Raw genomic sequence first — 13,819 nt, 5'->3', positions numbered from 1 at the left:
AGTTGGGTGGAATCTTGTGGGATTTCATAGCGGCGAAATGTTGTCATGTAAAATTTTCTTTCCTGGCATCATGTAAGAGATATATCTCTATCGAGATCCAGTCGATAGACATGAACGGTTCTTGCTTGAATGTCATAAATACAGTCATAGTAGTGGTCTGGCTGGGATACAGTATAGTACATTATCCTGGCTTTGAACATGACAGAATTAGATCAGACCTCCTTGAATGTTCTGGTCCATAAATCTCATGAATGTATGTGGCAATATGGTCTGACTGTCAGAGGCTTGTAGTTCTCAATTCACTGAGGTCCACTAAGGAACTGTCAAATTTATGATCTCCTAACATATGGTGAAACTTCTCTGGTCCTCAAAAAGTGTAACATTTGTTCTGATAGTGGAAAAAAAAAAAAAAAACTTAAAAAAAAAAAAATTGACATTCACATGTTCGACAAGATAAGGATGCTCACGGTCATTTCAGCTTTTTGACACGACCTTCCGTTTGGCATTAGTGGCCACTAGGGTTGTTTTTGAGATTTCCTGTGTCTCTCAGCACTCACACACAGACAGAGCATACCTGCAGTTAATTGCTCTGGCCTTCAGCTGACCCTGGTTGCTCGGCTACTGCAGTGTCAATAATAGTGTATGGGTGAGTCAGCCACACTCAAAATTTCTTTAGAAATGTTCCAGTTTTACCGTTACAATGAATTTTATATTTGCGTCTGTGAAAATATAAGGAATATATTGTACTGTATTTAGCTTGTTGCTTTAAAATTGAGTATGCCAACAAATGGCTGAAATGATGTCATTACTTTGCAAATCCAAAAGAGGGTGGTAGAGTACTAAATCATTTTTCATTTTTATGTTTAATTCCCCAGGCGTTACCTCACCTTATCTTATCTTAAGATATGGCATATTTTAAACACACTCTTGACCCAAGAGTCGGAGCTGTGGTTTAACTTCCCATCATAAAAAAAATTATTACAATGCTAATGGAATTTGAGGTACCACTGCCAACTGCTTTTTTCATCCTTCCAGTTTAAATAAATGGTCCCCTTCCTTACTCTACCTTGCATGGGAACACTGGCTCCAAAGACGTCATAGCGAAGGAACACCCAAATATGGTCTTAAATATAACAGACATCACATACATCGCTAAATCAGAGATGACACCGTCGTCCCCACGGGGATGGGAATACCAGTCCTCCAGAATTCTTGTTGTCATGGAAACATGACTTAAACAGAGCTAAGGTGTCAACAAACTATGGATTTGACACAGACATAAAGATGAACTTGTGGAAACATTAATGCATGTAAGAAGGTGACTCTTTTTCGTGTGTGCTTTAGACCACAAGAATGAGAGAAAGACAGCCAGATAGATGAGGAAAGAAAGAGAGAAAAAAGAAGAAAGATAAAAGATAAAATAAAGATATGTTATCGCATAGTTCTGCATAGTGGAACAAAACCACTACACCTTGTTGCTGTGACTCACAAGGAGAAATGAGGGTGGAGCTTAAAGGTGTGTGGAAAGAAAGAAAGCAAGAAAAAAAATGTAACAGACAGATGAAGCGATATACAGATAAAGGAATGAAAAAGAGTCAGCAGGCAGAGACAGCTCTAATAGAAAGGAAAAAGACCAAAAAGAGACAAAGAAAGATTAAATCCAGCACCCACTAATATGTGAACAAGGCGAGGGAAACTGAGACAAAGCCAAAGACAGGCAGGGATGAGACAGATAAGAAAAAGGGAGGCAAAAATGGGCAAAAGTAATGAGAACAGACATAATGAGTTAGTCTCAAGCCCAGATAAATGGCATTGGAAAAGGATGAGAAGCCACACCAGGGGCCAGAGAAAAAATAGATACAAAGCCTGAGTAAAAGGCTACGCCAGAAATAGACAGATTGCTTTAGAAATCTTTGTGACCTATCAGGTCAATGACATCACTCCAATCTAACTGGTTCCAATTCTCAGAGATTTAGCCGAAAGCCGAACATTTTTAAAATTGTAGAGAGCAGAAAAGAGAAAAAAGTAAAGACGAGAACTGATGCATGCATGCATTAACACCATGCCTTCCTGTGTCTCTCCCCTCTACAAAGAGGACTTTAGGGATGAATGCAACAGGTTGCTTGGATTATTCAGGTTATACGGTGCAGTCTCCAATGGCAACAGTTTGTTGAGGAGAACTTGCTTTATCGCACCAGCTGGCACGCATAAGTTAGAAGGCACGATAAGAGAATGGAAGAGCTATTAAAATAATTTCTAAAGCAAATTACCCCAAAGAGAGAGAGAAGAATAATAGGAGGGGATGAACAGAGAGTGAAAGAAAAAGAGTGAGAGAGAGAGAGAGAGAGAGCGCAGGGGCTGTGTAAGAGTGACTGGTGCTCGTTTACTCTCGTTTACTCTCTCTCCTCTCGCTCCCACATACAGTTACACACTCATTTCACACGTACACACACACACGCACACACACACACTCCAGAGTGAGACTGTGATTCTCTCAGGAAGCAGAACAGACTTGCGAGGCCAGTCGGCACAGAAAAGGAAAAGCAGCCATAGGGTGAGTTGATAAATTCCTTCTTTATACTTTCTAAAATACGTTTGACATATCATCAGACTTGAATAAGTTGTGTGTGAAAATATAGGCAGCCAGATGTGTTTGTGGTGTCACAGCATTGTGTTGTATAACTCAATATTTGCTCTGCAATGAGTCTACAATGACTTTCTAATGCACATTTCAAGATGACGAATTTAAAAATATTTGATAAACCATGTATTTATTTAACAGCAGAGAAGGTAGCTTTATTCTCTGATTCTCTCACCTTTTCACTTGTCAGTGTCAGATTGTGTTGCACTTGTGCCTTTTTAGAGTTTGAATCTTAAGAGTTTTCATGCAAAGACAAGTAAAAGAAAGTTGTGACGTGTTAGAGAAGCATCGTGTGTGGTTAGTGATACATGACCTCAGTCATGCACAGACTCTCTGAATGTTTGTCAGCTCAAACAATAGTGAAACAATAGCATATTAACTTCTAACTAAGCAAATTTATAGGTTTGTGGTTGTATGGCCTTCTCCTCCTGAGGGTTGGTGTGAGAATGTGAACTCTGCACAATGACAAATATACAAAGGGGTCATTTAATCAGTCCTGAAAATGAGGAAGTAAAATTATTCTGTGTGTGTGCGTAACAAAACCAAAGAACCAATTTATCCTTTTCCCGTTACATTTATGTCATACTTTGAAGTTCTGCATTTGAAGCTCACTTTTCATATCTAAAACAAATATGGTGTGAATTTCCACAGCAACACATCAACAGACAGGTAGATGGATCAATACAGATTCATAGATCTCTTCCTTGGCTTTTATGTTGATAAAGGTCGAGTTTCTGTAGCTGGTGCCCTTTATTTTTACGTATGCTCAGAAGTTGTGGCTGTCACTTCCAATACCACCCCATTTGCAAAATGAGAGAAACACCTTTACTAGAGTTAGTTAAAAAAAAAAGGTGGTGTACTATCTGACAAGATTAACAAGATGAACTTTTCACACTATTCACTATCACTATTATACTATAGCAGGAGGAGGGGTAACCTAATGGTGAACCGGCAAGGTCTGTATCAGCAGAAGCAGCCAGCAGAAGAGTGAGAGGATGTGGTTTATTCATGTTATGATTTGGTCACGCAGCCATACACCATGCTGAGCAGTTCAGTTCCCGTTTGAGAGCTGTTAGACAGTGTAACTGTAATATATGACAGGAAATGTGTTGTTCAAGTGTGTGTTTTTACATATAAATGTCTGTATCTGTGTGTCTACTTACATAGCCATTTATTAAGTTGAAGCACTGAACCTGTATTGTCAATTTGTCTGTTGACATAACAAAGGTGTGGTGTGGTAAGGTCAAGACTGGCAGACTTGCATATGTCTGTATCACACCAGTGCACACTGTTAGTATCTATGCATATTTTATGTGGCTGATCCACCTGTCTGTAGCTGGTGTGGTCTTTTTTTTTTTTCTTTACGCCTTGCAAGATTTCACCCTTTAATGGTCACGCAACTGTTACCAAGCAACCCAGCATCGCAGACCATTTCCCTTTCGCTCTCAGGGTCTCTGTGTCAAGGGCAAAAACAAAGACAAACAGGAAGACAGAGACACATACACAGACCCACCCATAGCCACACACACACACACATACAGAGGTTGGCACATTCACAAAAATGCAGACAGCTATAGATTACTTTGCAAAAGCAGAGGAAGTGAGTGAGCCAAGTATTTGGTGCTCAATTGAGTTATATTAGGATAAATGAAGCATTCAGATCTCTGATTGCATTATGGAGCTCTTTTATGGACGCTGTGTGCTGGGACAGAAGTTGCTTTCAACATCTGTTGGTCTTTTTAGCATTACAATCCTCACTAATTAAACGTTTGTTGACCTAGTACCACTTGTATCTAGTTTTTTTGTGTATAGTAAATCTAGAATAAACAGCTGTGATAAAAAGATGTCAAATAAACATCAGCTACTGCTGGTTTCATGTTCATGTTTGTAATTATTTGACCATTGACCGACCATTACAAAGACTACTACTGAGAAGTACATGGAGTCACTGCATGTACTTGTGCACACATTGTAGCAGCAGTGCAGACTTTCTACCCAATCCACTGACTGAGATTCTCTATTAATGGGCTGAATCAGTGAATGAATGAATTAGTTAGTTTCTGCATCCATAACTAGTTACGTAGCAGCAGGACAAAAAAGGTAATTTCACACCCTACGATATTCCAGTGATTTGAGAAGGCAAAATTAATCCTTTTTTTAAACTCTGTGTATACATATTAAAGTACATTGCTTCGTGTTTGTGACAATATGCATGATTACTTTGGTTGCTCATTGGGCTGAAGAAGAGCAGATAGTCCTTATCTTTGCATTTCTAAAAAGACACATCTGGCTGGTAAAAGCGGTCGCTGTATTAAACTTAGTATGTAGAGAATCTCACAAATCAGGCAGTGAGTTCCAGCTGAGAGGTAAATAACCTCATTACTCATCTCTGAGTTCAGACCATGTCTGGTTGGGAGACATTGTCCAAGTTCTTTTCTGCCGCCTTTCATCTCAATACACAAATTGGGCTCTTTTCACCAGACCACTCACTGAGTAATGGAAGGTCTAGATGGAGTAGAATGAATCCTTTCCAGCTCGTTTACATATTTCATGTGCTTATCCTTATGAGACAAAGATAGGATGCTATCTGGGCACTCCTAAAAGTTAATCATTTTGTTGTGTCCGCCGATTGTTGGTTGTTACCTCGATTACACACAGATAGACCTGTCCTGGGATGAACCCTTTAAACATTATTCCTCAAAATCACAGACCTCATGCAACCCTTTTTTATCTCTTGAAAACATAAAACAGCATTCTCCTGCAGAAAACATCTAAAAGTAGAGCCACCTCTTTCTCCTGTGCAAAAGCATGACACTCAGCATCCATTACAATCCATTACAGTCTTCAAAATCCATTACTAAGACAGATGTCTTGTGTTGAGTGTTAGTATGTGCATGCACCCTACATGCAAGTGTGTGTGTGTCTCTGATTATATATACAGATACAGTAACACTCACCATTGTTTTCCATTAGGGACGACTAATGAGAAGTGTGTGAAAGAAAACAGATGGTCAGTAATAAAGTAGCACGCTGTCTGAATGAGTGCTGCTTTATTAATGACTTTGACTGTCTACTGTAACTGTACAGATTAATAGTAGCTTGGTAATGAGAAAATAAAAATGCATGGAAGTCACGTAAATGTGACTTGTACTAAATAAGTGTTGTGCTTAGTTTTGGTTCTTGATAAGTGAGTGGGGCAGGATTGTATATTAATATGGTTTTATAAAAACACAAATGTTTATGTAAAAATAAACACAGGAAACTAATATGGTTATACTCTCAACCACACATGCACTGTAACATGGGAAAAGGAACCAATGCATTTGGCTAAGGGCAGATAAAAAGCAGCCTGTGTTCACACAAACACATATACACAAACTCACATACATTATGTCCCCGGGCTGTGACAAGGTTATTGATAAACTTCTAGCAATCATAATTCATGTCTATATGCGAACATTCCTCATAGGCCTGCCTTGGATCCAAGCCAAAACTCATTCCAACTGTTTGTGTGAGCAAGTAGCTGTGTTTGAGAGTTGACTGACAGTGCAAGAGAAAGATTTTGATGATTAAAACAGTTTGAACAGTTGAAATGTGTGGTCTCAGAGAGCCATTTTGTGGTCCTGTCGGATATAAAGGGTGAGATGTCATGTGCATTTGAGAGCTGCACTTCATACGTTAGTGGTTGTATTATCAGTGTTTGCTCTGGATGAGGTTCAAAGCAGCAGCGAGTCAGTGACAGAAATGTGTCCATGGAACAAAGAAGCGAAGATTAGAAGAGTTCAAAGATTAGAGATGGTGGTCTGGTTTCTCCAAACCAAGATTTAATTAAAACCTTTCTTTCGATTATATAGTCAAATGCTCTTTCTTCTCTTCTTTAGATGAAGCCAGTATGTCTACCTTTCAACATATCTCTCTCTCTGAGGTGAAAAGTGAGTGGCTCAGGACCAAGTCTGGCAAATGTCCCAATACCCATTACAGTGTTAGAAAATAGACGAGCAAACATTACCCACCACCCATTGACGCAAACGCATGTACTCCACACACACACACACACATCCTCACTTATCAAGTAGTTACCCTCATTCCACCAAGCACACATTCAAAACTTATGCTCACATGCCATTAATGAATGAGTTCACAAAGGACAAATGACACTGTGCAACTCCCTCAACAAGGTCTACAAAAAGAAACATAAAATGTAACAATTCACTCGATACAGCTATACGAGAAAGTATACTTAAATTGTACTAATTTAATTGATTATTTAAAAAAATATATTACTATCACTTATTTGGTAAATGTCTTCGTTAAATTCATCTGGTCTTATACCTCAAGATTTCCATTTCAGACATCGAGGAATCGAACAGGGTGTTACTCTCTGAGGCACTGCAACATTATTGCATCGAAATGTTAATCATATTTAACAATACTGAGACCAAAGCAAGTCTTAACATCATCTCAGAGACAGCCATGCTAACTGTTTGCACAGTAGCACATCTTGTACTTAGCTGAACAAATGCTTGTGCCCATAACAAGCATGGTCATCTGTCTTGGTTTATGATTTTATTGTAGATAGATTGGAATTTCCATTAGGAGACTGTCTAAAATGGGAGCTTTACTTTGCTTATTTTTGAAAGCAGCATGCATTTTTTTCAAAAACACAACAGTCCTTGTGGTAATAAATAACGTTGTGACTGGATTAATTATTATTACTATGACAACCCCATACTGAATTCTTCACCATCATAAATCATTCATGCAGGCTTGAGGCTTTAAATTTAAAATCAGACAGACATCAACTATGTAGACTTTTTGTTTCACAGCTCAGCAATCATGTAAGCCGGCGCTAAATATAGTTTTTGCTTATATGTGTGTGCGCGCTCGTGTTCCTATCCTTGGAGGACCAATTTCAGTTTTAAACCGTCGTAGTGAGGACATTTTGGCCATTCGTCACTACATAAAAGGACTATTTTAGAAGACTCAGTTTTAATGTCATGGTTCAGGTTATGGTTTGTTTTAGCTCTTTAGTTATGACTTTAAATTCAGCAGTTGCAGAAGCAAGCCTTTAGCGGCACTATGCATGTAGCCAAAGTGGCCACTGTTAAGCAAAAGTCCATAGTCTCACTTTAGGAGATCAGTCTTTTAACGTCACCACACAATTCATAGCAAACTTATCAGAGTACAAACACACTGTTTTCAGATAATTAGTCATAAGAATTTACTTGTTCCAGAGACAGATTTTTGTAAATGTTTCCCAATAAACTGTGAGTCATTCTGTCTTACCAATTCATAATTCTTATCAGCTACTACAAATTTAGTGCCAAGTTAGCCTTTTTATTTTCCAGCCCATGATATTCAACCAATAATATTTTGGAAACACTGCACTAGTATATTCAATCATTTCGTGTACTCTTAATCCTTAGATGGAAAAAAGAGGCTCAGAGGCATTACACCTATTTATAATTTTAAAAAATCAATAATGCATAAGTAAGTGATTGAGTGATTAAATAATAGTGATTATATAATAAGTTACCATCATAATTAAGCTCTCTGTTGGGTAAACTTTGTCTGTGCAATATCTATAACTATGGGAAATACTGTACTGATTACTGTGTTTCTCATCTTCATCCACTAGGTGTCACCACAGTCATAGAAGATGGTGTTGAAGCCAAAGTGAAGCCATGGATCGCCACAATGTTCAATATCCACCAATGTTCAGACATTTCAACAGCCAAACATAGTGCTGATTTGCTACTCTCAGTAGCAGTGTTTGTAAAGAGACAAATGTTGTTCAACCAACGTCTTGGAAGAGTTTTTTTGATGAATGTTGTTGAGAGTGGGAATGCTGATCTGGTCAAGTCACAGGGGAGTTGAAAGCTAACAGTGGGGTTCAGGCGCAGCAAGAACAGCAGTCAAGTTAAATAAAATAGAGGAAATATTAGGAGAGAGGGGATCACACATGGCCAAGGCACATTTGACCATGGAGACATTAAGATAAGATTGTATGCTCCTTAATAAATAAAATGTTCTGAGCAAGCATATTTAATATTTAACATTATCAATTAAGCTACATCTTCTAATTATTTATTCTTTGCAAAAAGTGGGGCCTCTCATCAAGTTTAAAAGTGAAGAAAGCTGAACAATGGATCACATTCAACACCAGCGATGATGTCATCAGCTTGTCTCCAGTGAAGCACCAGCAATAATGTTGTCAAGCGTGATGCTGGGTATCCTCCTGTCCCTCCTCACCCTCTTGACTGTTGGCGGTAATGTGCTGGTGTGCCTGGCTGTGTGCGCCTCTCGTCGCCTCCGCTGCCTCACTAACTGCTTCATTGTGTCGCTGGCTGTAACAGATTTGCTGCTCGGCCTCTTGGTCCTCCCTTTCTCTGCCATGCTCCAGCTAAATGAAGAGTGGCCGCTTGGCCCAGTCTTCTGCAACTTCTACATCTCCATGGACGTCATGCTGTGCACCGCCTCCATCCTCACACTCCTGGCTATCAGTGTGGACCGATACCTGGCAGTGACCATGCCTCTGAGATATGCCTCACTGGTGTTGCCATGGAGAGTTGCTGTGGCCATGGTCAGTGTTTGGACAGTGTCTGTAGCTGTATCTTTTTTGCCTATCCAAATGGGGTGGAACACTGTTAATGGAACGGTGCAGAACCAAGGGCCTTGGGCTCCAGAGAGGAGATGTCGTTTTGAGCTCAACAGACCCTACGTACTGACCGACTCTCTACTTACTTTCTACTTGCCTCTGACGGCTATGTGTTGGACCTACCTCCAAATACTTCGAATTGCCCGGGCACAAGCCAAGCGCATTATCAGTGCCCGACCTACTTGTATTACTAGCTACAACTGCAGAAACAATCCTTCCACCAGTACCACTGTGGTTTCCACTGTTACAGCTGTGGCTCTGCGGGAGCATAAAGCCACAGTGACATTGGCAGCAGTGATAGGGGCTTTTGTGGTGTGCTGGCTGCCGTATTTCATCCTGTTCACAGTGTTGGGCCTGAAGGAGCATCCAGACCCTAGCACAGTACCAGCATTCCCCATTGTGCTGTGGCTGGGTTATGCCAACTCAGCCCTCAACCCTATCCTCTATGGAGCCCTCAACAGGGACTTCAGGTCAGCCTACACACATCTACTGAGATGTCGATGCCCTACTTACAGTGGGTGGAGGAGCCGTCAGCCCTCTCTAACTGTAGCAACAGGTAAAGTACTAGAAAGAGCTTAAAGTGTGCAGGTAAATCTGCATAGTTTCATGCTCTTAAGGTTTAGAATTAATTTCATTTATAAGAGGACATTTATTTCTGACCAATCAGTGTGAAAACATATGTTCTTGTCCCCAGTTTCTCCAGTTTTTCTTCTTCTTTTTCTTCTGCCCCTCTCAGCCAGAGACGAGCTTACAGAGGTGACATTGCTGTGTGGCCACACCCCTTCCACCTGCAGGGCAGGTCAAGCAGATCAAAACTTCATGCTTCAAGAAATGGACAGCAGTACAGTTTCAGCTACTATCCAATTTGCAAATGGCACTGCTGCCACAGATGTCAATGGCAATGAGCGGTAAATTTGCATCCAGCATATACTTATCTTAATCAACACAAACACAAAATTACATGACCTGACATCATGCAGAGACTTTCATGTTAGCAATGTTCTTGCATGCATCAAATATTGACATTCACTCATAATAAGACAAATACAGTGCCTTGAAAAAAGGAAGGAATGACTTTGATCAGTGCTTGATCAAACTAGCGATATGTGCAGCTCGCTCTCAGTATGTAGTTGCACTGGATTATATATTCTGTCTCTGTTTTACTTTAAAGGTCGTGCTGAGCCTGTGCTGGTGGGGTGGATGTTGTGTTCACTATACTGTGGTTGCAACCAAGACCCAGAGTCCAACAATCTAAGAAGTCAGAGCAACAGACAGACAAAAAGACACACAGAGATTTACAGCCCCTCTATTTGGAAGCCTTCAGTGCCACAGTAGAAGCACCCATAATACACCACGTAAGTAGATATACATGACATCCCTAAAGCCCCCACAGACCATGTCAAGCTCAGAATAAATGAACTGTGACACACAGATCCTAGCAGTGTCAGCCGCAGTGCATCAGGCCATATGGCAATATGCTTATTAGGCCAAGAAATTTGCTTTCAGCACAGAAGAGACACATTATCCAGTTTCACATCCTGCTCTTATTTCTTTGTTCGACTAAGTGGTTTGCTCTTTCTATGTGCATATTTGTAAAGTCTTTTTTTTTTTCCCTGTGATTACCAAAAAAATCCATCCTGTGCTAACACACACATAAAAAAACACACAGACTCCCATGAGCAAGTCTGTTTATCTAGGCACTTATGTGTATGTATTTATGGTGTCCTCAGATTTGCTGTCTATTGAATTGACATTAGTAAAGCACTGTAAACATCAAACAACACTTCCCAAAATTTGTCATGTTAGCCAACGTAAGTACAGTCTCGTGAAATATATTCCCAATTTTTTTATGTACGCCAGACTTAAAATAATAACCATGTCTTAAGTAAAGGAGACATTCTCACAGCACTAAAAAAGAGAGCGAAAAATAACTATGAACTCAATTTAAAACAGTTTTGTGCAGCCCTGTATTTACCTGATTGTTGATACAGCCAAGTGACTCTATATTAACAATTGTAGCACACTCACCAAAGTGGTGAAGTTAATTATTCTTTCTTGATGTGATTGAACAGAGAGACAAACGTTTGATCCACTTTGTTTGTGTGTCTCTTCTACCTCTTAGCAATCACTCTATCTGTAATCTAACAAACAAAAACGGGAGAACGTGGGACCTAAGCAACTCCAACCCTCATCAGCAAGCACCAACTGTACACACACAGCCAGCCACCATCCATCCTGCATCGAACAAATGATGATGCTTCCACGTCGATGGAGCTAAAAGTCCAGTAGACTAACAAAATCTTTCCACCACAGCCAACCATAAAACAGGGCAACACATGGCCCTGATTATGCCCTTGAACTAACTGTGGATAGCATCAACGCTCTGGAGGACAAAATGAGACCAGCCGATTAACTTGTTGGTCGTCCAATTCATGAACCACATTTTTTTGATGACTCAAGAGTGCACTCCAGTGGAAACACAAGGTATCACAACTTCAACCCGGGCACGGCAAAATGGATGTTGCACAGAATCATTGAATGGAAGGGAAAAGTGATACATGGACTTTTATTACACTCATCATTACATGTAATGTGTTCACATGAGTGACATTTGAATGTATAGCATGTAAACTAATTGTGTCTATTTTTTAAAATGCAGCCACCTCCAGACTTTATCTTTACCGTTGTTCATTCGGTGGTTTAAAGCTGGAAACTGTATTTATTGTATCCTACTGTAAAAGAAACTGAGGACTGAAAAATACATGTACTGCTCCTCCAAAACAGAAAATTGCAACCATACTGTACTAATAAAGAGCAGTTTAAATAAAGAATACAATACACTATACACCACCATTTTGAAGGCAGTACAAATGGGCTGTAGTTGAGTATGGCTAGGGATTTTAATGTGGGATGATACAGAAAACACAGTGTGAATGGAAAGGAATACAAGTACAATGGAAACAATTCATCACAGCTGTCAGCATATATTGCCTCAAACTATTGCCACATTAACACTTAACCTTCTCCATACTTCAAGCTATTTCCTTTGAGGACTGACACATAGTGTACATAATAGCAATCTGCATGTCAGGAACAAGCTGGAAACAAGTGTTAGGGTATAGATTTACAACCTATTCAACCACATGGAAACACTTATATCGTATTTATAACAACTATGTTTTCCTTCACTTCAGCTCCACATTTTTTTTTAACTTGTATTTATCCAGGATAGAGTTGCTGAAAACAAATGCACTATTTAGGAAATCCCTCCTCGGGGTTACAGGATAGGCTCTATTGATCTATCTTAATAAATACTCACGTCATATGTACTCTAACCATCTAGGAAGTGCTCCCATTCTTAGTGCGACAACATTGTAACATATATGGGACAAAATACACAGTCCTCATTCAGTCAAGAAGATAACCATTTAGAGAAAAGTTCAATTCAGTGGAAAACGCTCTGAGCAGCAGTAAAGATTTTGCAGGGAGAGTTAAACACATACAGTAACAATAGAAAATCAAAAGTACATTAACATTAAAGCTTACACAAAAAGCACTAATGTCAAACCCTCTTACAATCATACAAGGAGGAGATTGTATGGTGGATGGAGGCAGTGTTGGCAAAAAAAGTGAACCTTTTTAAAAATCACTTACGGTACACTTATATGAATATAATTGGATGTTACTAGTCATCTGGTAGCTAACTAGTAACAGATGATACATCAATCAGCCAATGGTACCGGATGTGAATGAGAACTGACATGAGTGCAATAGATGAGAGGAGCCCATCTGGGCATCATAGCATTGGGTAAAGTTCTGGTTTTGCCGGTCCAATTCTGTCCGGTCCTGTAATTGTCACGACAAGCGGTACTGGCAAATAAATTTAAAAAAGGCAAGAAGAAGAACCTCCGCTGTGTCAACCTTTTAGTGGGCAGTTGCTACATTACTTATAGCTCTGTCTGCAGCACATGTAGCATCAGCAGACTATGCCTCATAGCTGAACAGATTTAGTGCAGAGTTAGCAGAGTCTTCATTATAAGTGACATACATTGCTAAAAGTTAATAAACAATTACCCAATCATTTTCTCGTTTAACCCTATCCCTGACAACAACTTCTCTATTTAAGTTCACAGACTGTCAAACTAACTCCATTGTAAAAGCAGATGTTTTATGCCTGGGTCATATTTTTTACAGTAAAAACTTCAGTTACACCATCACTAAGACTCTTTTCTGATTTGCACAGGCACAATCGGCACGTGTCATTTACCCGGTAACATCATTAAGTCAGCTGTGACATTGAGTTGTACAGCCGTATGCATATTGGCTGGCTTTCATGTTATTTGATGCGCAAGATGCAACACAGAAGTTTTTATGCATGGTGCTACTAGTACTTTTACAGCTTGTTCATGGAAACAAGTGTTGGTCATTCTGTAGATAAGTAAATCATATATGCTCCATGGACTGTATAAAACATGGACTTAGTCTCTGTGATATGACCAAGAGGTTTCTGAAGAGCCGTT

At 39.6% G+C, this 13,819-nt stretch overlaps 1 protein-coding gene across 1 annotated transcript; it reads left to right on the top strand.

Moving 5' to 3' along the window:
- The first annotated feature begins 2,374 nt into the window (after positions 1-2,374).
- On the top strand, positions 2,375-12,174 carry hrh2a (histamine receptor H2a). Its single transcript, XM_010735548.3, has 5 exons — positions 2,375-2,554; positions 8,280-9,855; positions 10,036-10,207; positions 10,471-10,654; positions 11,422-12,174. The coding sequence occupies exons 2-4, from the start codon at positions 8,850-8,852 to the stop codon at positions 10,478-10,480; spliced, it is 1,188 nt and encodes a 395-aa protein (XP_010733850.2). The 5' UTR covers positions 2,375-2,554; positions 8,280-8,849; the 3' UTR covers positions 10,481-10,654; positions 11,422-12,174.
- Positions 12,175-13,819: the final 1,645 nt, after the last annotated feature.

Source organism: Larimichthys crocea, chromosome I (assembly GCF_000972845.2).
Source record: "Larimichthys crocea isolate SSNF chromosome I, L_crocea_2.0, whole genome shotgun sequence".
NCBI classification, from domain to species: Eukaryota; Metazoa; Chordata; class Actinopteri; family Sciaenidae; genus Larimichthys; species Larimichthys crocea.
The sequence above is the reverse complement of the archived record's forward strand: the minus strand, read 5'-3'. Positions and strand labels throughout refer to the sequence as shown.

Coding starts and splice junctions, on each gene's coding strand:
- hrh2a (XM_010735548.3), top strand. CDS start 8,850: ATGTTGTCAAGCGTGATGCTGGGTATCCTCCTGTCCCTCCTCACCCTC. Junction 9,856..10,035: donor CTCTCTAACTGTAGCAACAG/GTAAAGTACTAG, acceptor TGCCCCTCTCAG/CCAGAGACGAGCTTACAGAG.